The following is a 27,833-nucleotide window of genomic DNA, read 5'->3' as shown; positions in this document are numbered from 1 at the left end:
CCCCTTCATTGTTAGAACTGTGCTACTTTGTATCAGTGTTTAGCATCGGTTTTGTGGATACTCGGCACTGTTAAACACTGCAGTATGTTCTTTTCTGACTTTAGTTATTATCTTGGAATCTCTGTCCCTTTTTCCGCCCTGTTTCCACGGCGACCCATCTGTTTATCTTTTTTCAAATCTGTCACCTAGATTATTCTACTGAGATTAACCCCTTATGCTGCGAGACACTCTGTACTCTAAGCAGTCCCATATCTCCACGCTGTAGGGTGAAACGTACGGCTTCTACAGGGAAGTGTTAAGGGGGAAGTTTTCGCCGAGCCAGGAAGTGTCCTAACAGATTGTAAGAGCCCCTCCTTCTCCTGTCCCATCCCTACCAGTCCTAGCAGACTCCGAGACATCTCTTCACATTCAATTCAAGGAGGAGGACTGCGGGTCAGCCTCGGGGCATGCGGTGAGGGCCACTGCTTAGATATCTGGAAACATGAGCCTGTAGTATTCCGTCTACCTTCTTGTTGGGCGCGGGACTGTAGAATTATGCTGATCCGTTGCATAGAACCGGGTCAATTAGTTCGCTATTGCAGGGGGCTTAACATTTTGTTGTGTGTTTTTCAGAAGTTAGATTAGTTTTCTATAATAAAAGTTGATTGAGGAACTCTAGAGTTGGGTTCATCTTTTGTTTCATAAAGCGTTGGGGCAGCATGTAAAATTTATTCTATAGAGATTATTAGAGCCGGGGGCTTCTTGATGTCATGGGGAGATACTGAGATACTAAGGCAGGAAGGAGAATGGTAATTCCTTGCACATTATAGATTTAACTTGTACACTTGTTTATGGAGATCTTTCTTGGATCTTGCTAAACCTTATGTATTCTCATCAGGATAAAATGTTGGGCCAGATTTATGAATATGTAGAGTTGCGTTGGAATTTGTGTTATTGCAGGGCTGAAGACCTTACACCGGTCTGGTTTCTTACTCTATTAGGCACACACCTTGAATTTTATGGGTGGTTGTGTTAACGTTTGGATGTATAAATGCATCCACGAGTAGGCTAACAACATTTTAGATTGAATTGATTGAGAAACGGATCAACAAAGCGATTGTCGTATGCTACAGGTGGGCAAATTGTCTGATTTTCATGTTTGTACAAATGGTAATTCCAAAGACAGGTTGCCATTCAGTAGATTTAGTGCTAAATGTCTCGTTTTGTTTGGCTGATTAGCTTCATGTCGCTTGTGGTGAAGGGAGAGATGCATTCTTCTGTGTCCCACAATAGACTAGGTAGCCGTGTACGCCTTGTGAAACTACAACTTCCACGATCCTCACCAGGGCAGTGGAAACAGATGAATGAATGCTTTTTTGATGAAGTCATGTACACAACATTTATTTTCCAGCTGCCAGGCCAGCCAACAAATAGCTAACCAGCTGTTACTGGCCATGCTCCTCCAACAAACATAGGATGTAGCTGAAGAGTCGAACACCTGGCCAGCTACCTGCTACTCCTACAGTAGATCCACCTACGAAAATATGCCTCCACTGCCATGTACATGTAGCCTTGGCCTGTCTCCTTTAAGTACCTGAAATGACTTGTAGGCTTCGGAGTTCTGGTTGTTGTAGAATATCGATAACAATATCTTTGCTGTCAGCGGGTGGCTCCGTAACGTGACAAATGGTAACGTTAAGCTTTACGGGCACTGATCTGATCCTATATTCAAAACAAGAGTTGTATTTCTGCTAGGTGTGTTACACATGTGTGCTAAAGACGTGAACACAATATTGGTGTCAATTGTAAATATTCCACTGATAACTGTATGTGGCTAACATCATCATCAACATCTATCAGTCAGGGGTCGCTTCACTAAAAAGGGAGTTTGGGGGAGAGCTGGAGATTTCAGCTCCTTTATATCGCTATGCATTAAAGGCCAGCCTAGGTGATCTTCTCCTGCATGAAGGTCGAGGTTGGTCCGGTATAATGCATGGGTAATGTGGGGGGCTTTTATTGTTTCTCACTCATTTAACTATGCATTATACAGGGCCGGCTCAACCCCTCCTGCAGGAGACGGTCACTGGGGTTTGCATAGTCATATCAGGGAGTTCAAATTCAACTTTACTCCCTCTTTAGTGAATAGACCTTATTGTAGTGCTGCTTGTGTGCTCATTATTTGCATGATTAACTGGAAAATGAGGGTTTATTATCTCGCTAAGATGCTTATTAGCGTGAGACAGCACAGTGCGTTCATTGTGCACGGATGAATTGAAAATGCTACGGAACATGGTTTTTGCTGTGTATTATATAAAATCATTATTTTTCTCTGCCAGCATTGATAATCTGTATATAAAAACCCTTTATTCGTGAAACTTGGTGATATTGTATAACGGCACTTGCTGCTTTTCTGTTGTTAGAAAGCCGGTACCCAGCGAATACATTGCCCTAAAGCTTCAGTGAAAGATGAATTGTGGTTGGAGCAGAAGCCAAAATAAACCCATTTAGTGTCAGACCTTAAAAGAGGCTTTGACCTGGCAGTAATTATGAATTTTCCATCACTATTAGAACATATGCAGGAAGGAGACATTACTGCCGATGGCAATCAGTCGCCGGTTAAACATTCTCGGCATCTTGCGGGCCAAAAGCATGTAATAGTCGGCGGGACAGTTAAGTTTGTGTCACTTGGTGTCTGGGGTGGGTTATTCTTCTGTGCCATGTGGCACTTTGCTGTTCCAGGATGCCTTACCGTGCCAGGGACACTGGCTCCCTTCTGCCCTCCCCCGCTCCATCTGTCATATACATGGAGCGGGGCGAGGAGCCCATTAAAAGGAGGAGGACGTTCTTTTGTATCTTATGTGTAACAGTCTGCTCCCTGAGATACCCAGCTGGAGCAGTAGGCTTATCAAGTGGGAGGCTTCATTGACCTCTAGTACACTTTACATAAGCTGAGGCTCTATTTTTTATTATTATTTTGAGATCCAGTGTCCTTCGATATTGTACCTCTCCGGATGAAATATACCCGATAAGGAAACTTGCGCAACCCCAGGCGCTTCCCTCTAGTGCTACGGCACTGGTGATTTCCAGCGTAAATCCCCAAATGATGGAAAGCGATCTGAGATTAGGATATGAGTGACTGTGTGTTAAAAACATGACATGGAAAAGTCCCTCTCTGAAAGGACAGTGAGAGCAGATGGCTAGAGACGGGACAGATGTGGTGAGACGGCAGGAGACAAAACAGGGCTTCTGTAACCGTGTCTATTCTGAGCTACTAGTGGCGTTTATAAGGATCACTGGTTATAGGAGGAGCTGTATGAATGTGGATTATTACTACGTGCGTATATATAGATATCTTTGTTTAAATCAGGGCTCGGCATATTCACAAGCCACCTAGACACAGCTCATAAAATGTTGCTGAGAACACCAAACTTTCTTGAGTTAAATAAATAAAGAACAAGCTAAAATGACTTTTGGCTTTGTGTGTACTTGCAGTGTCTGCACGGTGCCTGGGGGAGAGTGTAACAGTACAGTTGCATAGTCTCTTTCTTTTGGTCCCCAGGAGCAAACTTGTTAAGCAGAGATCGTCCCATGTTCCATAACGTGATGATCTAGTGCCTTATCACATGATATTACTTGTCTGTCCTTGCAGCACCCTGCGCTGTGAGCTTGTTCTAACATGCATACGGTGGTTTACAGAGTGTAGACACTAGTATCGGACTGATTTAAAAACTACACAGGCATGTGCGTTATTGTTTTCTGTAAAATGAATTAAGTTAATTGCTTCGCCGCTCAGGCTTATTAAGTACTGTGTACCATTTCTGTGTTACATTTTACTATGCTACGGGAGATGGCCAGAGACGAGGAAAAAGGTGCTAACCTGCTTGTGGAGCCAGACCAAGGGAGATGGAGGTCCCTGTACCCTGCCAGAATAATGCCGTAAGCACCGTCTGGCATGGGAAGAGAGTGTCGCCTTTTCTGACGCTTCTTGTGGCGGTTCTTCCTTGACGTACTGAAGTCCCGAGTATTACTACATCCATGACCTGCTTGTGTAGTCAAACCTGATCGGGGAGCGGGTTTAACACTGAAGTCAGTGAAGGCGGTAGAGACATGACTTGTCCAGATGTTTCCTGTATGGCGACTTCTTTAGTGTACCTCCCCAGTTTATTATGGACGGCCACCTTTGACCTTATTGCAGGAGAAGCTCATCTATGTTGGCTTTTCATAATACATAGTGAAGTCAGCGGGCTGAAATTCACCTGCAAACTCGGTTTTGTCAATATACCCCGTGTTCATAAGCCTAGTGCATGCGTATATGTAACTCGCCTCGTATAACAGCCCGTTGTTGACCTGCTGCGTATTTCAGCATAGTATGTGTTTAATCAGTATTTTACTTATTTATTTTTGAAAAGACTCCAATGTGATCTAATCCATTGTACAAATGGTTATATCACATGCTTCACATGTATCATTTCCTGTGGTCCCGTGTCCCTGGCAGGAAATAAGTCCCTATTCCTTAACTATCGTATGTTTTGTCCGCTCTGGGTGATGAAGTGTTTGATGATTCAGCTCTATTTCCAAATGTGGCTCCTTGAAAAGTATGTACCGGTGTGTGTGTGTATAATATATATATAATATAATGTATGTGTGTGTTCATGATGACGGCAGAGGGGCCATCACCACGTATGGGATATATTTTCCTGTCTTATGAAAAGTAGCATGCTTTATAGAACTGCGCTCTATATTAGTCAGTGCAACATTGTGAGCATGGCCGTTTCTTTATGAGAATGCAGTTTCAGACCTTTGGCCGGAAATGTGATTTCATTTATACCGTATTTGCTCAGTTATAAGATGACCCTGATTATAAGACACCCCCCCCCAATTTTAATATTAATTTAGGAAAAAAAAAGAAAAAGCCTGAATATAAGACAACCCTAGGAAAAAAAAATATATTAGTAAATATTAATTGACATGTAAACTGTTTTTTCATATTTAATAAAAACTGTGGTTGAAAAAATGAATTTTTTGTTTTTATTTGCCACTCTGCCCCAGTTATGCAGATCTGCCCCCCCCATATATGCCTTATACACCCTTAAATACCACTCTGCCCCCAGATATGCCTTTTAACCCCCTATTTGCCACTCTGTTTCCCAGATATGCCTTATACCAGTGCACTCCCTGGTGTCTAGTGGGGCAGCCGGTGGAGGTCTGTGCGATGCAGACGTCCACTGCTGCTGGCCAGTGCTTCCACCGGTGCTCCACCATAGAAGCCCCGGCGGAAGTGCCAGCAGCAGCAGTGGAGGCTGCCAGAGAGGAGGATCCGGGTTCTCAGCAGCGCTGCAGGAGATCTGGGTCATAGTCTTGTAAGGCATCCTCTAATATAAGACGAGGGGTGTTTTTCGGAGCATCTTATAATCGAGCAAATACGGTATATCGGACGCAACTTACACCTTTTGAATTTACATCGGATGTTCCATGAAACTAATCAGCCTCTCCAAGTACATCTGAAAAAGAGGGCAGACTAGACGGGTCAAACTGTTCTACTGTCAAATTCACTGTTTCTGAGTTAAGTACTTTTCTTGTGAACCCTTTACTCAATGGTTAGGAGATCATAACAGAGATCCGCTGTCTTTTATTTATGTGATATCATCACCACATTTCCATTCAACAATGATAAAGGACAGTCTGTTCTCTACATTATCCCTTTGACCCTTTCACTATTTGGAGCCCGTGCCAGTGCACTGCATAATCTTCCCACTTCTTTTATATGCGTTATTTGTAAATGTCTGAATGGTGTTGTATGGAGGACCCAGTGTGTGAAAGAAACTAGTGTGCAGAGGGTTGACCCCTGGCTGAGGTTGCCTGCTATATCCCTAGGCATGCAGCCTAATAACTCTTAGTGGGTCTGCCACAGACAATGCTCCTTAAGGGACCACTGGGCTGCAGTGTTGCCGCACCTCAGGCTGCTGCTATGGACAAAAGGCTCTCCCACCTAACATACCTTCACCTGGGACTGCCATTGGGGATGAAGCTTGTCCGCCGTGCATAGCTGCACCTTAGGCTAGTGGCTACTGCTGACAGTGAGGCCCTTCTGCTTCATATCATTGTGGAACTGTATCATTGTGGCACTGTTGTGGAAATCAAAAGTTGTGATCACCACTGACTCCTTTTTAATGTATAAAAGCTTATTCCAGATACAAGCAGCCGCAAGGATATTTGCACAAAAGCAGACAGGTCTGACAACTTTACAACTTAACACCGTGTATATTGATCATAGAAGAAAATTGGTACACACCTTCTAAAGGTTGGCACAGTTAGAATAACTAGCTTTTTACTATAAAAGGCAGCAAGTTTAACCTACATAATATTAATATATATGACATGGGTGGGTTTTAGTAATGTTAAGCAGGCATTCTTTACCCTGAAGTTGACCCCTAGTCTACATGATTCAGTTGTTAAATTTGACCTACACACTCTACCATATATCTTACATGATGTTCTACAGAAGCATATATCCTCCCAGGCATCAGACTTTTATCACCAAGGTATAGAATACGTTTAACCTCCTACTACTCATACTCCTCACATCCTGAAATTCCACAGTACCTTGAACTGTCTTTTGGGGTAGGGCTTTTCCTCCCCACATTCCAACAACTGCAGTTGAGTCTGAGACTCTACCTCCTCTTATCCCTTCACTCTTAGCTGTCTCTGGAAACAAACATTTCCTGCCTTCCTTCTCTGCACCACAAACTGCTGCAGGGCTCTCCTGCCTCACCTCATGGCCCCAGGCATTGCCACCTGGGTTGTGCATCTGGATCAATTCTTTGCTGCTCTTCCACCACCAGCTTCTTGTAACCCAATTTGGAGCCACAACTCCTCACTCTGGACAGAGCTCAAGGGTGTTAGATGCTTGCTTTGGACACCTGCTTCTTCTATCTTATCTCAAAAATCTTCATGGTAAAGGGCTTGCCATACCAAGACTGGGCCACCTGGACCGGAGCCTCTGGGGGGGGGGGGTTAGTGAAGCTCTGCAAGGCTGAAAACAGGGCTGCATAGTGATCCTCCAGGTCCATCTTCTCTATCAGAATGTTTATCCTCCATCCCTCTAAAGTCCCATGATATCAGAGTATCTCTGCTGCTTCAGCAAAAGACCCCCAATCCAGGTTGCTTTGGAAACACATTACCTTAATGAGGAAGATTCTGTTGGGCCCGTGGAAGTCTCCTTTGGGGCACACATGAACCTCCTGATGGAAGCAATCCCACATGATGGGCTAGACACAATAGACAAGCATCCAACAGATAGTGTGTGGGGGTATAAGTGTCTACCGAAGTGGCTACCGATGTGATGAATCTCATGTTATTTACTGGTGATCAGCACAGGCAGTCTTGCTTAGCTTTCATTATGGGTGTCCTCTTCAAACAAATCTCTGGGACACCCTCACCTGAACTAGGAACACAAAGTCCCATTCCCAATCACACCTTTTTCACTTCCATCGCCGTTTCATTCAGCGTTTGTCAATACTGCTGATGATCAAGTACTTTTCCAAGTTCAGAAGGACGCTTCTTGAAATAACCTGCTGGTACACGTAGCACACAAAGATTTGCCCCTTTTGTGAAGAGGCCTGATGGGCAGGACTGTGGGAAATGATGGCATCATGCATCATACACTTGGTGCTCAAGCGTGCATATAATGTGTCCGGGGGGTGCTATAGAAGGCGGTGGATTGGCTCTATAGGAAATGCTGTATCGGAGGATCTTCAATACAGATCTGAGCTCTAAATGGAAGACTACATCGATTTATAAGACAAGGTTGTCTTTGACAATGTTTTTTTAAACAGATTTTGTCTGGGAAAAAACCCTTGTCTTATAATTGAGCAAATACGGTAATTTAGCTGGTAGAGGCCTTGTCGGAAGGTAAGGGATGTTAAGTTGTGGTTAGAAGGTTGTGAAACTGCGGGCTTTGAGGCAAAAGGCGTTGGTAAATAGGAAGTTGAGTCGCTTTGTGTGATGGTTAATTAACCCGGCCACAACGTTGATACCTTTTCCATCTCAGAAGAAATGCCCAACGCATAGTATGGCTTCTCATTTGCTGCTTTGCCATTTAAATGACAAATAATGAGTGTGAATTATTTTGTTTGGTCAGCAAATAATTCATAGGCATACTTCTGCAAACTTGTTGAAATAAGGTGAGGCGCACAAAGTGTTTATATTGTCTCTGCGAGGGTCCCTAGGACTCTATTCAGTGAGCCTAGGTATATACTGAAAGCTTTAAATCATACTCAAAATTAAGCAATTTAATGGCCAAGGCACAAATCCAATCTAATTTGTGTTAGTCTAGCTCACTGCCACAGCTGAAGCTCATTGTAGCAATATGGTACTGCTAGTAATGTAAACATGTTGGTTGTATTGATGTTTCTTTATCTTTCTATAAAAAATTATATATACGGTATATACCTGGTTATCACACTTTTATTTAATACAACTGGTCATGATGATGCTTCTCTTCCAACGAGATTCATTTTTCCCTCTTGTGAAAAACCATTTTTTAGTCAGAAAATTACAATACCAAAAAGAAAAGAATGTTCTATCAGAGACTAAAAAACCACAGGATGCAGGAAGTCATCAAAAACATCTCTATTGCCCTCTTATTTGGATTTTTTTATGTAGAAACCATCAAACACACCACTGTTTTGGTATCTAAAACCTATATAGTTGTCTTAGTCACAGTAACACCGATAGGCTGTCTTTATTATGCTATAGTAACCCACGCTAGCTGTTTCTACGTTCACGCGCTCTCATCATTCTTTCATCATAATTCCTCCCATAGCTAGTGTTCTGTTGAATGTCTGTAGGGACAACGGTGTGTGTGTGAATAGTCTAACATGTTAAGCAACTAAACCTTAGAAGATCTCAAGTTTTACACTTTCCCCAAGTTTAATCAAACACAAGTGTTTAAAAGCCTTTTTGATTGTATGGCAACGGCCCACCAATGTTAAAGGTATATCATCGTGTGGAAATTGTGTAAGGCCCATAACAGACGGGATAAAATAATAAGTTTTTTTTTTAAGCCCACATCACATTTATGAAACCATGCCATTTATGAAACCGTCAGCAGCTTTATTAGCACCAGTTTTAGTCTGCTAAAAAAAACCTGCGTTGAGATTTAATTTTCATATTCTGTCCAGTATACAGGAGCTGTCTACGTGTTTTTAGTTGTCTAGGCAGAAAGAATTTCATTATCGAAGCAACGTCCAGCTTGAATGGGTTAAAGCTCACCTAGAACAGACCCAAATCAATCTACTTGCTTTGCTCAACCTCCCTTAATGGAAAATAAAACGTATCCAATTAATCACCTGTCAAGTAATTACAAACATGTCCTTAGGGAATCCCTCGCATCGGAAGCAATGGTGATTTATTTATTGTCCTATATCCTTTTTTTAAGCACAAGACTTAAGTACCGTTTCCTGATTAGTATATGAGCGGCACACATTTATTTGAAACCGTGGCATTTAAATGCTCACAATGCAAACAGCGTTCATGGAGAGGGCATGCTACGCATTTTGCACCCGCTCTGCTTAATATTACGTTTTTCGTACTGTAGAAATTACTTGCACACAATAACTAGAACTTTCCTGTTCCTAGTCATCACGTCGATGTGAATAAGCTTCATAAATGCTGCATGTGATGGGAGTTAATTTTCTATGGCTCCTTAGTGCTCATGCAGCTGTTCTTTCTCCCTGCTTTATTGGTATCTTGGCACATGGCCATAGTGTGATGGGCATGGTATTTGCGTAGTGGCCGCGCACAGCACTTGGTGTGATCTTGGATCTTGTCCATTCAGATAAGGATGCACCATCACTGCCCTGTTCTGATAGTAATAGAAAAAAAACCTCTCACATAGTTATTAATTTGAGACTCTGCTTGAACGTGGAACTACGTCGTCTTGTCCAGCTTTTGTATTCCGTACTCGATTGTGGGCTTTGGCCAACACAGGGTTCCCTCACGTTGTTGTTGACGTAACCCAAAGCTGACAATATGCTATTTTGCTTTTCTTCAAGAGTGTGTTTTGGGTTTAAGTTACTTTGGGATCTGAACTAGTTTACTAACGTAAGGTATATTCCTGTGTCGGCTACATTACGCTGTATGACCAAAAGTATGTGGACACCCGACATCACACCTATATGGGCTTGTTTGCACATTCTATTCCAAAATCATGTGCATTAATATGGAGTTGGTCGCTGTTTTATGGGTATAACGGCCTCCACTTTACTGGCAGTGCTTTCCAGAAGAGTAAGGAGTGTCTCTGGGAATGTGCCCCGGTCAGGCACTGATGTTGGAGAAGAAGGCTTGGCTTACAATCAGCATTCCAAATCATCCCAATGGTCTTCAGTCGGCTTAAGGTCGGGGCTCTGTGCGTGTCACGTGAGTTCCTCTGCACCAAACTCAACCAACCATGTCCGTGTAAAATCTTTTATATGCTGTAGCATTAACACTTCCCTTCACTGGAGGGGTTAAGGGGCCCAAACCCTGACCAGCCCCAGACCGTTATCCCTCCTCCACCTGACTTTCCAGTAGGCACTATGAACTCCAGTCCACCAAACCAAGATTCATCCATTAGATTTCCACACAGTGAAGTGTTATTCATCACTCCAGAGAACACGTTTCCACTGCTCCTGAGCCCGGTGGTGATGTGCTTTACACCACTCCAGCGATGCTTGCCGTTACGCATAGTGATCTTCTGCTTCTATGCAGCTGCTCGGTCATGAATCTTCTCACGCACAGTTCTCCTGCTGATGGTTTTAACTCTGTAGTGAGTGATGCTACAGAGGACAGACTATTTTGCATGTGGTCTACCGCTTTGTGGCTGAGCTGTTGTTGATCCTTGAAACTCACACTTCACAATAATTGTGCTTACAATTTTATTCTGTGCCATAATTAAATATATTGAATAATATAATTATAAATAATATAACACTGAATTGAAGCTGGATATGAAATATGTTCTTTACATGTATGTGATTTCCTGTGCAATTTCACTGCCTGAATAGCCTTGGCTTTATTCTACGGCATTGACTGTGCGGCAGCCCACTGAGTAAGACTGTTTAGCGGGCTTCCCACTTCTGTTCCAAAAAAAAAAATTAAACTTATTCACTGGGTTTTTATTATTTTTGAATCTGTCCAATTCACATGACATCGGCTGGAGCAATTAATCTCATTGTGCTTCTTCGGTACAAAGCTCTAGCCAATTAAAGGCCACCGGAGTGTCATTTTAACACATTGATTTTTGGGGCAATTAGAGTAATGCCATTCATGTCCGATTGGTTTCATTTGATGTGGAAAATTTGTTCTTACATTTCCTGGTGACGCTTGTGGCCGCTCTGTTGGAATGGAGTTTGGGTTATGGTTATTCAGCATTTCTTGATTTATTTTGTAGTGTTTATTGATTGTGGTCTATCCATTTAGGGTGTATTCTGACCTGCTTTGTTATTGGGGAACGATGCATCCTATTAGGGTTCGGGATCTACAATTACATCTCACACTATTGAGACGTGTTGAGAAGGGATCAGAGGAGAACTGGGTCGTTGTCTTTAGACAGGACATTGTCCAAACAATACATAATGAATGTTATGCAAACTGATATCTCTTTGGAGTAGGTATGGACCCTGCACCTAGCTTCCTTCCTCTTCCTCACGCAGGCCTTTTAACGCATAGGACTAATGGAGTATTGATCAACTGGACAGAGCGTAGAGTGGTGGAGTTGTAGACGTGCCGGAGAGGGCTTCAGCACTTTGTTTGGATTTACTGGTACAGATATCCTCGTCTCTTTGTAATGTACTGATGTGTTGGAAGAGTAATTAAGAGTGGGAAGAGGTTGAGGGAATAAAATGGGCCGTTTTATTTTGTTACCTATGTTCGTTAGAACAGAGCTACGTTTTTGTTAGGGGGTGGGGTGCGAATTCTTAAGACAGGGTCTGGTTGAAATGTTTAGGGGAGGCTACATTGTGAGTTGACATGATGATAATTTATGTTCAAGGCAAATTCCTCAGCACTTATACATTGAGGTGTCTGTGTTCTTGGGATTATCTTGTTGTTTCTATTAACATTCATCTCATTCTCCCACTCTCCTGACTCCCCATAATACATTGCTTTTTACTTGTGTTCAGGGTTGGAAGGGTCATATGATACATACTCTCACACCCTCATTTCTGCTGCCAGCTTCTTAATTTCTTATTTTCTTTTTCAGATAGTCTAGACTATTAAATCCAACTCCCGGGCATGGCATCCATTAACAAAAATGGGAGTAGCTCCCGTCTGCAGAGCCGGAAGCCACCAAATCTCTCCATTACCATCCCTCCCACGGAGGGTGAACGAGACGCAAAACTGACACAGGTACAGGGGTGGGGGACACTTTCAGAAATGAGAAACCTGTGATTCTGCTGGAAAGTAATGTATATCTGGTTTTTCTTGTATATTCTGTCACTTTAGCCACTTACCAAACCGATATATCAGAAGAGCGTTAGTCTGCAAGAGCCGCGCAGTCATGGCATGGAGGGGAGCGCCACCGGCGAGAGGCCAGCCTTTAGAAGACAGACGTCACTCTCCCAAAGCATAAAAAAGTAAGGAACTATGTCCCATCTTGCATCCTCTACTTTATCTAAATTTTGCTAATTTTTTTGTGAAATGTTAAAGCAATGCAACATTTATTTAATTGATGCACCATGGAATGAACTGAATATGATGTCCAAAAAACCTAATTGCTATTCTGATTATACCGGAATAAACTGCATCGGCATCCATGGTTACCTGATTTAGTCATAATTTCGCGTTCTTTCTTTTTAGTTTTCCCTTAAAGCAATACTTGGCCCTGTAGGAGTAAAATATATTGTTTTATATTGATTGTTGGTTGTATTTTACATACCCTGTGCCACATTTTGTTTGCAATTAATTTTGTTAGACACTTTGTCTTCAGTCTTCAGTTATTTTCCTTCTTCCTTTATAAAACATGCTTTTTTAACTTTTCTGTCTAACTCCAAGGGTATCTTCGTGACAGTTGGTTAAATTACCCCTTTGTATTTCAACAGGGGAACAGCCCAGTGGTTTGGCGTAAGCAATGACTGGGAAGGAAAGCGGCAGCAGTGGCAGCGTAAGAGCCTCCATCACTGTAGCCTCCGTTATGGAAAACTCAAGCCTCAGTACCAGCGTGACATTGAGCTGCCAAGCCAGGAAACCCCATCTTTCCAGGCCACAGATTCCCCTGCTACGTGTCGTATGCCTAAGGTGTGACCATTAGTCTCTCCCTACTAAACTTTTAATGCTTCGGCCCGTTTTCCAGGGTTTGTCAACAGTGTCCGTCAGTTATGACATCTATTCTATAAATCTTAGAACGATAGCAGATGTCTACGGAGTATCCCTCTGCACCCTGAGTGTTGGTCGCAGGTAGCTGTGTTAACTGCTTTCTGGTTACCTTCATGGCGTAAAATATAAAAAATGTAAAATATATAATGTGGTCCAGTTACATAAGTCTCTGATATATCATTATAGAAATATATTCCTTCTAGAACATTGTAAGACAGAACTTGTAGCAGTGTATTCATTTTTTTCTCCTTGAACCCCATTCTGTTCTATTCCCAGATTGTGGATCCATTGGCACGAGGAAGGGCTTTCCGGCATCCAGACGAGGTGGATCGGCCAAGGACCCCACACGTGGGCTTGGCCCCTCTTACCCCAGGAGTCATGTCTCTCACGTCCTTTACTAGCGTGCGTTCGGGATACAGCAGATTTCCACGCCGCAAGAGAGAGAGCGTAGCTCACATGAGTTTTCGGGCTGCAGCTGCTATTATTAAGGTAAGAGGAGACTGGATCCAGATACTGTTCCGAAACAATATAGGCATAGCTCTGCCGGCCGACCTGTGATGTAGGTGAAGCCGTGTCTTTGCTACTTTTCTGTTTCCTCTCTACGCAGCCTAGACGCCACAATGAACTCCGCTACTTCCATAATATTTACGTTTGCTTTTATTCACATTGCACAAGCATTTGGCATTTTTGTTTCACTGTTCAACCCATTTAACATCCAGCCATCCTCAAATTTGTGTTCTTTAGTTATTTTTCCCCTTGAACCAAAATTAGGAGTTTTAGCGACAAACCCCTTTTAGCCAAGGGCCATTATGCCACATTTCTTTGATATTAAAACATGGTCCTCTAGGGCATTAAGGGTAAGGAACAGAAATATTCTGGTAAAATGTTTTTTTTTTTTTTTTTTTTTTTTTTTTTATATTTTATTAACAGCCAAACAAATACAAAAGTCTAGCTCCCAGATGAAACCCTCTCTGACCATACTTGTCCAGACTGGCTAGTCTAAATGTCGTCTAATTTAATCATCCATACCAGACCTGGCTAATCCAGGCTCTGGAAAACCTTCCCCTGTCAACACTTAAAGGTCCAGGCAGGTAATGACGCACTTTGGTTGGAGATCTTCCTCATCTCAGGGAGCAGAGGGGATCGTCGTCTGAGACTTGAGGGAGTAGAGGCATATCTAGCTGATGCTCCTGTCGCAGGTCTCACTCTTTGATTTGGACTGTCAAAATTCAGCATGGACTTTCAGCCAGTTACAAATTAAAGAATATGGAGCATCTACCCCATAGACCCATGTATATGATGCTGTGCCGTTAAAGATACATACCAGAATAAAAAGGGGAAGTGATGTCAGAAGTAACATATGGGACAGAAGTTGATCTCATAACACATACATAATACTGCCTGTGCGAATCTGTCACTGCATGAAACGCCTCAACACTGTTTATTCAATGGTCTTGTTACACAGAGGTTTTTTTTTGTTTTTTATTTTACAAGACACACATTTCCCATGACTCAATTTATTAAAAAAAATAAATAAAAAAGGCAGCCATTACATCAAATCACTTGCTGCTATTTTTATAATGAGCTCTGTTCGGCCATCACAAATCAGTGGTATGCACGTGACCCTTTGCATGTGAGTTTGGGATGTTCGCATTATTGACATCGCTCCTCCGTTCCCCTGCAACTTGGCCCTCTTTATTCCTTATTGCTGTGTACCCCCGACATACCATCTTTTCTCCTCTTACCACACTCAGGGTCGTCCAATTCTAGATACCCCCCACAGTAAACGTGCGGGTTTTAAGAGAAGCTTTGCCTATCCCAGCTTTATGGATGAGGACACAGTGGATGTCCCCGACACTTTGGACTCTTCGTTTTTCAGTAAGGTAAGAAATGTTTATTTTTTTCATTCTTTCTGTTTAGCATTCTCTGAGAATGAGCCCTGATAACATCTTCCAGGAATCATTTTAAAGTATTTTCTTTCTTGCTCTTTACTGCGGTTCTTATAATTTATTATTAATGCTCTTTGTATTGGCCCTGTAGATGTTTATACAATGTTATAATATCCCCTCTAAGATTGCAGTTTTTCCAGCATAAATAGATGGGACTTTATTAGTCTGTTAGACCGTGAAGTTGGATCTCATGTGAGCAACTCCTTTCACTCCAAAATATTATGAACCTCTGCTGTGACCACAGGTGGACATGCATGACGAGACTTTCTCCATGCCAGATGATGTCTTTGAGTCACCTCCTCTCTCAGCACCTTATTTCCGCGCTCACGTGCCAACCCCAGAAGACAAGCCAGATGGACCAATAACAACAGTGTGAGTGTCAATCGCTTATACAAAATAGATCACAGGAGGCCTGTTACATTGTAGATGTACTCGGCTCCTTATGCTCTAGCATTCGCTATTTATCTCTATAACTCTAATCAATATCTCTGCATGGGCAACACTAGCGTTTATTGTCCTAAATCTAAGATACTGGTATCTAGGAGCTGCAGAATGAATAAAGCACATTTTCCACCTTTCCTTTTAGTAAAGACGCTTTAAAGCCTTCCCAGGCCCCAGTCAGCCAGCCTCGCAGGGGCAAACGTATTGCATCCCAGGTGAAGCATTTTGCGTTTGACCGGAAGAAACGTCTGTATGGTCTCGGGGTCGTGGGGAACTGGCTGAATAGAACGTACAGACGGAGCATCAGCAGCACCGTGCAGAGTCAGCTGGAACACATCGACAGCCACAGGTGAGGCTTCTACAGAATGATATACTGCGTTCAAACTGATTGGAGAACAATCACACCCTCTTGGTTTGAATGAATATTCATAATGGGACCAAGTCACAGGGCTGGACAGGCAGAAGGGATAGACTCGCTCGTAGAGCCAAACCAGAGATTAATGGGAATGATCCAGACATATAGCTACTGCCTGACAGAGAGGCAGTATAAGTGTGTGTGTGTGTGTGTGTTATGGGGCCTTGCTGTGGCATTTGAGAAGGCAGGAACATAGGTGCGTTAGGTAGGTAGAAGGGCTTGCCATCATGTGAGATGTTTAGGGAATGTTATTGAGGGAGTTATGGGGTATCGCATGATGTTACTGTCGATGATTTTTTTTTTTTTACTTCACGCAGACCTTACTTTACATACTGGATAACCTTTGTACACATCCTCATTACCCTCCTCGCCATCGGTACATACGGCATTGCTCCCATTGGCTTCGCTCAGCATACCACCAGTGAACTGGTATGAGGTTCCTTGAACTATTTCTGATCTCCAATTTTTTTCTGTACTACTTTGTGACTTTGTTGTAACTCAGATACACTATACCACGTACCGCACTGAGCATTAGTTTTGCATGCATGACCTGAACGGATAAGGCGGCAGCAGGCGTGGGACAAGCTCTTCCCATCCAGCTTGCACCTTCACAATGCCGTCCTATATAACAGTGATGGCGAACATTTTTGGGCCCAAGTGCCCAATTTTCGGCATCTAGCTGCGCAAGGAGAAAAACCCCTTAAGGACAATGGGCGGTCCCTAAACCCATTCAAAACAATGCATTTTAAGCCCGTACATGTACGGGCTTTGTCATTAAGGGGTTAAATAACATTAGCATTTTTACTGAAATGATATGTGTGTATAACACAAGTAAATGGAGCCTAACAATTCACAGTACTTGTCCTGCATAGTCAACTCCTCTACATGAGGATCAAGAACTTTACATTACTAAACTTTTTAGCAACATTACTAAAAGTAAAGAGACCTATGAATAAACTAAAAAATAACTAACTGACTCATCTGAAATATATAAACTTTCCTCTTATTGGCTTCAATGAGTTTTCAACAGGGAACATCTATGATTGAAGTCACTGCCAGTGATCAGAAGCATAGATGATGATCCCTCTGTCCACTATAAAATGACTTCATGGGATAATACAAGCGAAAAGGCATTTTCCATTACTCTGTTCTTATATACTTGTTTATGCAAACACCTGGAAACGGCACTGCAGGCCTGGATCAACTGACTTAGACATATAAACCCTGTATTTGCCGGTATACATGATGTATGGAAACATAGCATAGGAGATATAGATCAACAGAATAACACACAAACCCAGCTTTAAAGGTATAGATCAATTGGAAATAGCATGTAAATACAGCATTAAAGGTATAGATACCCCCCCCTAAATTACAGGCATAGATCACAGGTTGCACAACCCAAAGCCCACCCCTGGCGTCCACATTGACCAGCACCCAGATTACACACATACGACTTGCCATCTTTGTCCCTAAACAGACCAGCGTGAGCCATCTTTTCCCCCAAGCAGCCAAGCGTAAAATAAATATTTTTCCCCAAACAGCCCGCCCTGTGCCATCTTTGTCCCATAAACACCCTGCTTGTGCCATCTTTGCTTTTCCCTAAATCACTTATACATCTATTATACACACAAACACTTATACAGTCACTCACACATTCACTCTTTTATTCACACAATCATTAATTAATGCATTTTCAAAAAGAATTCAAGCATGAAGTCTTCGCATGCCTGTTGTGGCACGCGTGCCATAGGTTTGCCATCGCTGCTATATAACATCACTACAGTGATCCTGAACCTTCCATACAACGCAAGCTTTCCACAAGTTTGTCTTAATGTTTTGTTCAGCTGTGCCCACATAACTAATCCTTCCACATTCACTCTTTATAGGTACTCCGTAACAAAGGCGTGTACGAAAGCGTGAAATATATACAGCAGGAAAACTTTTGGATAGGTCCTAGTTCAGTAAGTATATATATATAACACAGCGTTCATTATTTATAGAATTTAACAACAAATAAGAAGCCATCAGCCCATCTAGCCTGTAGAAACTTCGGATCTTGTCCTAGATTCAGGAAAGCTTTATGCCTATCCCATGCATGTTTAAATTCCATCACTGTATTAGCCTCTACCAGTTGTGATAGGAGGCTGTTCCATGTATCCACAGCACTCTCGATAAAGTAAAATGTCCTTATTAGATCTAAAGCTCTGTCCTCTAATAGAATAGAAGTTAGAGGATAAAACATGTAAATGGCAGACAAGCAAGATCAAAACGTGGAAAGATGAGGTGCAAAAAAAAGAGAGAGAGGGCAAAATAAAGAATAGAACAGAAGGAAAAAGGAGGAAAGAGCTTCATAAAGGCAGGAAATCCAGCCTTGAGATACCCCACTGATAACAAGACCTTCCTGAATAAACATCCTTAACTATACCCTTCTAGATTTTGTCACTTAACCATTACCCTGTCCTATTTTAACATTCAAACATTGCAATTTTTTATGACTTCCATGAGGGAGAGCGTCAAATGCCCAACTTAGATCCAGATAGGCAGATATCTACTGCTCCTCTCTGGTCTGTTATTTTAGTTACTCAGGCAAATAAATTAATGTCGTTTGACCAGATTTGAATATCTACATTCAGATATTTAACAATCCTATCCTTTATAATGGTGTCCATTAATTTCCCAAACTACTCATGTAGGGGCTTACTGGTCTGTAGTGGGCTGCGTCTTGGCTGCTATGCTATGCTATGCTTGGGCTGCTATCTCATACCATATAACTGTGAAATAATTACCTGCTTCGTAACATGCTATAAATCACTCTGTGATATAGTGCTGGCAAATATGATATAAATTAATAAATAATAATATTGGTATTCCTGTCTGCAGCACTTGTTCTCACAATCCAGAACTTTGCTCCCCTCTGTCACAGATCTCTCTTATCCACCTGGGGGCAAAATTCTCTCCCTGCATACGAAGGGATGTCCAAATAGAACAACTTATTCGGAAGCAGCATGACCTGGAACGAGAGTCTGGCTGTTGCGTTCAGAATGATAACTCTGGCTGCGTACAGACCTTGAGTAAAGACTGTTCGGTAAGTGTCGTCAACAGATGCACAGGGGTTCAGTAAGGTGAGCTATAGGGTGAATTTTACAGGGCTGACACTGGTACATAGGAAGGGTAACCTGGCTCTTCATAAGCATAGCTAATGTGCTATGCTTCATAAGCATAGCTACATTTTCGTTTCAGGACTTTCCTACAAGTCTATAATGTGGGTCTGCCCAGGGTGTCCATTAGACGGCTTGATCTGATTTTCTTACCACTAGATGGCATTCTGGGTACACCAGCTACTGCGTCTGGGTTGTATTCAAACACAAAAAATGTGCAAGGTTTCCTTATATGAAAATGAACACATTTTTACCAGAAATAAGGCGAGAAAGCAGGAGCGATTCGCAGCTGCAGGCGACTGAAATAATGGTTTAGCTGTACCGAGGCACGCGCTGCACGTGTTGGATCTTGGTTGCCAGGAAAGTTAACGAGCGTTACCAACACCGCTAATTTAGCTAAATGGGAGACAATAGTGAAAAGCAAATGTTTTGATTTACTGATGCCTGAAAAAATTGGGTATCGCTGCCCCGTCAGCTCAGTACCATGTAGCAAGATGCACATTCAGTCAGTATGCAGTATGCATCTATGCGTCAGCATGAGCAATTCACGTGCTCTGTGCTTTTTATCATCACAACAGAGGATCGTCTCAGTCCGCAGGACGTTGTGGAACAATTCTATTCCAGTGTAGAACCCTCCTTGTAACCCCTTATAAATATGACTGAGGGAGAATACCCATGTGTCTGTTTTGGGGATTACACAGTGAGCTAATCATGAGTTCCAATCTTTCCTCCTCTGTAGAAGACTAGGGCTCTACTGGACAAATGACATCGTGGAAAGGATTTTACACTATGCGTGCCTCCTGTCCTAGAAGTACAGCATGTTGGATATATATATGTAGATAGGACCTTCCATCTGAAGGAGTTCTATTAGAGGGAAGGTAGGGGGTTTCAAGAGAGCTTTTAAGAAGTGGGGGATTTGCACCAAAAACATCAGACTTCGAGGCATGTTCTGCTAAAGAACCATCAGTGATCGTGTCACGTTCCTGGGCAGACAACAGTTGGTCTCATAAATGCAAAACAGACATTCTAACGATATGGCAACGGTGAGCTGGGCTTTGCTCCCCTTTTAATGTAATTTCCATCTGCATCTCCGCTCTCCAAATGCTTCATGCATATGGCGCCTACTATGTGTAGTAGTTTTTCAGAGCCTGCTTCTTGACAGCTTCTGGTCAGAATCCCTAGATTCGCTTCTACGAATATGCTAAAACATACCATCTGTGCTTGAATATAAAGTAATTCTTATTTTAATAAAACAATAAAAGACCTGAGTAGTGGGTGGCTTCAAGTAAACAAAAAAAATGTATGACAGACTGCATACGGATTTAATTATATTTTCTATACATTATATTTAATTGATTTGCACATTCCCTGTGCCCCTTTTAACCATATAAATTCTGCTTATACCTGTTGATGGTTATGCTCTGCGGTGTCATACTGAACCACATGTTGATCAGTGCCTGGGACGCCTTATACATTAGGTGATTCACCTCGGAGTAAGGTGGGCTTGAGAGACCACCCAATACTAGAATGAATAAAAGGCAATTTGGATGGATGAGGTTGGTCCAGAGTATTATTTTCTTAATAAAGACCAGAGTTATTTGAGCAAACAGAGCAATTCATTAGCAGTAATATTTTTACTCCTGAAGAGGTTAATTCAGTCACTTTAAAGGCACGGTGCTTGCCTATTTAATTTGGATTTATAATGTATAATTATGAGATATAATATGTTCTCTGCGTATGCCTTAAGTGACCTGTCCGGCACTTTGTGTCTTGTACGTGTATCATGGGAGCAGCTGTCCTAAGTTCCAGCTATCTCCAGGAGAAGGCCGAGACCATTCTGCCCATGGGCTGAGCCCAAACTAGAGGCTCGGTAATATAGTGACCCCAAAATTTGTCAACTAAAGGGGGTTCAGTCCTGGGCAATACATATTTTGGCCCAGAAATTATGCAGTTTGGCCCACGTTACTCAACGATTTGTGGAACTGCAAGTAGAACCCACAGAAAAAGCTTCAGGCAGTGAATTTTCGGTGGCAACCCCCTTCCCTGTTTATTCCCTTTTTGTTAAGCTGCTGAATGTTGTTTAATGGTTCCCCCTCTTATTACATGTATGTGGTTATCAGTATTGGCTCTTGCATTAGTATAATACATCAAGCCATTGAGGACAGGACTTGGGTTCTACTGCGCTAGAATCTTATGGATTTCTATGGAGGACTAGGTGTTTATTCTCCAGACCCCATTCTCCTGCTGTGCTTTTCACTCTTTCAGACAGATGTTGGCTATGGAATGTTTGTGTAAGTAATCGGAACAGTTCTAGTTACAGAAATAATGGAAATGCCATCTCGCTCTTTTCACCCCAGGAGACTTTGGCAACATTTATCAAGTGGCCAGAGAGCAATGCTCCGTTACTGCATGAGGACACCGATCAGAAAAGGCGATCTGGAGCCGTGTGTCATCAAGATCCAAGGTGAACTTTTACTTGTGAAATATTAAAATGTCTACAGCTATAATAAAAACCAAGGATACAGGATATGACAAATCTCTCCGAAAGATGGTTGATTTTATTTAGACAGCTTGGCATGCATCTAGTATGGCGCCATCGTTGTCCAACGTATAGGAAGTTTTAAGAAAACGGAACAGTAGTTGAAAAGGCCTGTAGTATCCCAACACAAATAGTAAGAAGGCAGACACTCTGGGAAAACTATTTTCTCCTAGAATTTACTAACTGCACTTGATCACAAGATCTCTCCAGAAGGGGAGGCCGGGATCTGTGTGGAGGCAGTCGGGCAAGTGAATGACGCTGAAACATGTTCGTTTCTGTTGCGTTGCCGTTTGTGTTGCGGTATAAGACTGAAAACTCATTCTATCCCTGGACATGGATTATTGGTGTGCTTTGCCTAAGCTGCCCGCTTATCACCTACCATCACGTTCTATGTTTCAGTCACCACTCTTGCCTCGTGCTGCCTTTTTTATGTCCAGGTGTTGAGAGGGCTTAGCTGCAGGGACGAGGCTTTGGCAACCACCTGACCGTTGCTATTTATTTCCAGTGGAAGTCACACCGTGTTCTTTCTGCACCTGAAAGTCGCTCCATATGGGTGTAGTTTGCGTCTGTCCAGAGGACATAAAGTATTAGCATGTTATTTCCATTTGGTTACCAAAATACTTTTTTTGCTATGTCTTTAACTCCAATGAAATGATGTAGTATGCGTATACAGTGTTTGTTTCAGAATAATTAGGGCATTCTTTTTGAAGCCGTATTTATGCATATGATAAATCTTAATAGTTTACAGAAATTGAAAACCAAAACTTAGAGGTGAGATCAGGGCCCCCATTAGCCCATTTTCCACCCCTTGTTCCACCCATCACTCTGCCTTAAGCACACCTTATGAGAACGGCAAGCCTAGGGTTAATGGCATATGGGTACAGTATTTCTTCAAGGCCCCCTATAACTAACACGCATACATACTGACACACTCTCTCTCTACCACCTTACACTTTCAGACACACATTCATCTGCTTCTCCTCTCCCTCTTCCTGGTGCTACTAGCCTTATGTTCACCCCTGACACTCCAAAATCATGTGACCCACACGCTCACAATAACATCATACGTGGACACCCAGACACACATGCTAACACCAAATACTAACACACATACACTCATGCTACCACCATACACTTACACAATTTAACATCATATTGTAGCAGACACATACATGCTAACATCATATACTCACAAACATTAACTCCTTACAGTAACACACGGATGCAAACCCTGTGCACCGGTACACACTCTAATACTATATGCAGATATACACGCATACTAATGCCATACAGTAACACACGCAACACAGACAAATGCACCACACTCTTATATACATGCACACACTATCCAACAACATGCACTAACACTCACCCACTGACTCTAACACTATACACACAGACTTAGACACACACTCATATAATATATATGTATGGTTAGTATGTGTATGCTGTGTATGAATAGTGTTAGTGTATTTATTATATATTACATACACAGTCAAACACTTTATATGTATAGTGACCAGGGTGAGATAAATGTTCTCCTAAAGGGCAAAGGAACCGAAGTATGAGGGATACTCTTTCCTTTCAGATTGGTCCAGAATGAGAACCATTTGAAACAGTATCCTCTATAAACATGTTGGGTCTTATTGTGGAAGTGTCTTTATACCCAGTCTTTGGTTTTCCTGCTTCCTCATGCTCTTCTGGAGCTGGCCTGTTTCATATTCCATAAGCACATTATGTGTGACTGTGATGTACATATAAATATCTTATTCTCATCTGCTCTTGACTCATGTTCATAGATTCTGGAATCCTAACCTCGTTGTGTAAATGTTTTCTTTAGAACTTGCGAGGAACCAGCCTCCATCCGACCTCATGTTTGGGCTGATGACATCACTAAGTGGCCTGTAAGTGACGGCGAGTTTGGTTAGTAATAAGAAGTAATTTAAGTGTCCCCTTTCTTAAAATCTCTGTCCCTCTCCCCAGATTTGCACATTTCAGCCTACGAATAACCACACTGGTTTAAAGCACATGGACTGTGAAATAAAAGGGAGACCGTGCTGCATTGGTACCAAGGGAAGGTAGGTGCTTTTCATAGCCGAAGAATGCACTGCTGTCTATCAAGAAATTGCCACCGTTTCGGAACGTAATACTGAAAGTTAAAAGACAAGAGGCTTACAATTAAAAGATTGAGTAGCAGTAGATGATCTGGTACTAATGGTCTCTAGCTTGACCTATTAGAAAAGACAAGAAGGCATGTGTTGACTTTGAAATAATGATACCATGCCATACTGTGGCCGCAGTTCATAACTAATCCATTCATTTATTGCAAGCTTGATACTTTAACTGCATCTAATAAGAACGTATAGGCACCCTTAGTCTATTCTAAAGTTGTCAGGAGAGTTGGCGAGACAGTTGTGGTTTCAAATACTTCATAATGCATATTGAATGTGCAACCCAAGTGAGCTTCTGCTGTAGCAAGAGCTTGGCTGTCCCTGCATGACACATAATTAAATCAGTGAGAGTTCTTCAGTCTCCTCGCCCATTGAAATAAGCCTTATACAGGGCCAGCAAGGCCGCCATCTTGAAGAAACATGCATGCGTTGGCTATTCATATTGAACAGTAAAGTGTGGGAATCAAACACATCCTTATCCTGCCATGATGTGTATAAGTCAAACAAGCATTTACATGGATGAATTTCTGGACTAGAGCAGCGTCTGTCTTATTTTTCCACAGTTGTGAGATAACAACAAGGGAATATTGTACCTTCATGCACGGGTACTTCCATGAAGAAGCCACTCTCTGCTCACAGGTAACCATTCTGCTTACCTTTCACAAATGTCTACATCATTGTGGTATTAAACCCAATAACAATACCAATTCTGTTTTAGGTTCACTGTCTGGATGAGGTTTGTGGCCTGCTGCCATTTTTAAATCCTGAAATTCCAGATCAGTTTTACAGACTCTGGCTATCTCTGTTCCTTCATGCTGGGTACGTAGTGTGTTTTGTTGGTTTCTAATTACTTAACAATATGTGTATCTTATCAAAACATGGCAGCACAGAAATGACTGTTTATGACTATCTTTTCAACCCAACTTTTAATGAGTACAAGGAAACCTGGATATTTCTGTCGTAGCTGTATCGTTGTAAGCCTTCATTAAAGACCATCATGTTCCCTAGTGCTGTACAAGTTATGCTTTACTAGTTTATTATTTTGGTTAGCGATGTGATTGTAATTTCTGTCTCTTCCTATAATAGGATTATTCACTGTTTGGTGTCGGTGATCTTCCAAATGACAGTCTTGCGTGACCTAGAGAAGCTTGCAGGTTGGCTACGAATCTCCATCATCTACCTGTTAAGTGGCATCACAGGGAACTTGGCCAGTGCCTTATTTGTGCCCTATAGAGCTGAGGTGAGTGCCTCTTGAAGCCATTACTTCCTTCTGTAAAACTTTTCAGTTAGTGTTTACCAACCAACGTATCTTTGGTCCTCTATGTAATGGTTCAGCCAAGACCAGATAAATGAATGCTTCTTGGCGTTGGTGATTATTAGTAACCCTTGTAGCTTATTAGAAAGGCTTCAAACAACTCTACACTAGTTTCCTTCTAAATTATGATTGTTGTTTTCTAGTCTTTGTTTTTCCAGTTATAGTGACCATTTACTTTATATATATATGCTGCACTATGTTCTTTACCTCCTTATCATTCCCTAAGCATGTGTCTCTCTGTCTCGTGTAAGACTTTCTCGCTTTCATAAGCTTATCCTGAGATTAGCTGTCTGGTCTTGATCCTTGTCACTAATCTAGGCGATCAGACAGCTAGGTTCTGTCATGGTTTTCTCGCTAGCTTATGTCTGTTACATAGATTGGGTCATGGGGTTGTATTGTTTGTTTTGTTTTTCTTTCTTTCCTCCCCTATTGTGTCTTTCTCATGTTCTTTGCATGTTGTTTACCTCCACTTACATTCTTGAGCTGTACCTCTCCAAATACATGTGTAGTTCGTAGCACCCCCTGTGCATGAAACTCTAAGAATGCCATTCACGTTAGGGATTGTGGGGCACAAATATTACTTTTACATGTTTTTCCTTTCCTTTTGTAACCAAACTTCTCTTCATTGCCTTTCTTCACTTGTCTCATTTTTTTAACCACTTCCCACCCTACTTCTTCAACCACGTCTTTTTTTTTTTTTTTTTGCCCCCCCTCCCTGCTTTTGTTGTTTATACTTTCTAATCGACCTTTGTTACATCTCTCACACTCTCTTCCCATGTGTTTTCCCACACTATTCTGTTTATTTTTGTTCCCTTCATTGAAGATGGTCATGACAATTATCCGCAGTCCTCTATAAAATAAAAAGAGGTCACTTGCGTATCCCTTTAGTTTACCTCCCCTCACCTTACCCTCTCCTGCTTCAGGTTGGACCTGCTGGTTCCCAGTTTGGTCTCTTGGCGTGCCTGTTTGTGGAGCTGTTCCAGAGCTGGCAGATCTTGGCCAAACCGTGGAAGGCCTTCTTTAAACTCCTGGGCATCGTTTTATTTCTCTTCATCTTCGGTCTCCTCCCCTGGATTGATAACATAGCCCATATCTTTGGATTCATCAGTGGTCTCCTTCTTTCTTTCGCCTTCCTCCCGTACATCACATTTGGTGCAGCTGACAAGTTCCGCAAGAGAGCCGTGATCATATTTGCGCTGTTGGGATTTGTTGGACTCTTTTCTTCTTTAGTCATTTGGCTGTATGTTCATCCCATCAACTGGTCATGGATTGAATACCTTACTTGTATACCCTTCACCAACAAATTCTGCGAGAAGTACGATATAGACCAGGTGCTTCACTGAACTCTGTTAACCCTTCCAGTGAAGGTCGGACATCTTGTTCTATCTGGCTTGGAGGCTTTCCAAAGTCCTGAATGGGTCATGCTTTATTCATGCCTAATGAGTACAATGCATAAAAACACCTAGTTAAAGGGTGTTCGTAGAGCTGACATTTTTTTCACAGTAAGTAAATAATGTTGCCAGAAGGCTTTAGTCAGATCTGAGCCAAGCTTAGTAGATACCCAGAAGTGTCCCAAGACGCAGTTTGAACTGTGCAAATGGTTTGGAGGACCCAAGAGTGATGCTTAACCAGAACTTCTTTGAAACGGCCTTCATATACATTCGCACCTCAGGAATCAAACTAGACCTTGTGAACAGAAAGTTGAAGCAGAGCGGTCAGTATCGGGGGATTACATGGGCTGTATGCATTTATTTCTACCACCTGCTCAGTGGCTTGCTCTGTGTAAGTGGGTCTCTGGTATATTAGCTTTTGTATCTGTTTATAGACTTATTCTAGAGGAGGAGAAACAGGTTCATCTCCCTTTTATGAGGCAACAAAACACTGTCCCATAACTTTCCCTCATAAAGTGAATACGTGGGTGTGCATTTTCACCACTTGCTAATACGCCAACAGTGTTGTAAATATATGGGGTGAAATTGCTGCAAATCCTCTCCGCATACCTCTTCTCTGGTCTGTGACAAGGGAAGCAGAAAACATGTACCTCAACGACTCAGATCTGTCTTCTCTGTAAACAGGGGATTGGGAAGAGTTGTCTCCCAATGGGACAGATATTGTCCTCTTCCCCATCTCCACAAACCAACTGGCCCCATTTGTAGCCCCTGCGTGGGAGGTGCACAGCGTGGGGCAGTCCAGAATTGTGCTTGTAGCACTTGTGAGCATGTACATCTTCTCCATTCCAGGGAAATTCATTGGGAAAAGATGTCTTGTCCACAAATTCTGCATTGTCCGAGCAGCACCCGTAGTGACGTATACCTCTGCGGACCTTCCAGACTCCGGTGCAGACATCAGGAACGTGCATACGTTGCTGAATGCTCCTGCACGGGAATCTGAACATCCAATGTCTAATACAAGGTTCTGAAAATGTAAAACTGAAGTTCTTTACATCTTTGGAGCCGATGACTTAACGCAAGTTTGTGACCAGACTATAGGCCTTGCCACAGGCCCTTAAG

The 27,833-nt window shown here is 42.2% G+C and overlaps 1 protein-coding gene across 1 annotated transcript; it reads left to right on the top strand.

The window, feature by feature from the left end:
- The first annotated feature begins 269 nt into the window (after positions 1–269).
- On the top strand, positions 270–27,051 carry RHBDF2 (rhomboid 5 homolog 2). Its single transcript, XM_053453903.1, has 18 exons — positions 270–451; positions 12,221–12,366; positions 12,463–12,593; positions 13,059–13,254; positions 13,609–13,821; positions 15,087–15,215; positions 15,526–15,653; positions 15,868–16,071; positions 16,455–16,566; positions 18,027–18,101; positions 19,064–19,225; positions 21,656–21,762; positions 23,678–23,741; positions 23,821–23,915; positions 24,572–24,647; positions 24,727–24,827; positions 25,095–25,248; positions 26,247–27,051. The coding sequence occupies exons 2-18, from the start codon at positions 12,253–12,255 to the stop codon at positions 26,664–26,666; spliced, it is 2,481 nt and encodes an 826-aa protein (XP_053309878.1). The 5' UTR covers positions 270–451; positions 12,221–12,252; the 3' UTR covers positions 26,667–27,051.
- Positions 27,052–27,833: the final 782 nt, after the last annotated feature.

Source organism: Spea bombifrons, chromosome 13 (genome assembly GCF_027358695.1).
Source record: "Spea bombifrons isolate aSpeBom1 chromosome 13, aSpeBom1.2.pri, whole genome shotgun sequence".
NCBI lineage: Eukaryota > Metazoa > Chordata > Amphibia > Anura > Pelobatidae > Spea > Spea bombifrons.
Note: the sequence above shows the minus strand (reverse complement) of the source record. Positions and strands in the feature narration are given on the sequence as shown.

Bases quoted from the DNA above. Each gene is read 5' to 3' on its own strand.
- RHBDF2 (XM_053453903.1), top strand. From the start codon at position 12,253: ATGGCATCCATTAACAAAAATGGGAGTAGCTCCCGTCTGCAGAGCCGG. The intron at 18,102-19,063 runs GTAAGTATATAT...CCTCTGTCACAG, and splicing joins TTTGGATAGGTCCTAGTTCA to ATCTCTCTTATCCACCTGGG. The intron at 25,249-26,246 runs GTGAGTGCCTCT...CTCCTGCTTCAG, and splicing joins TTGTGCCCTATAGAGCTGAG to GTTGGACCTGCTGGTTCCCA.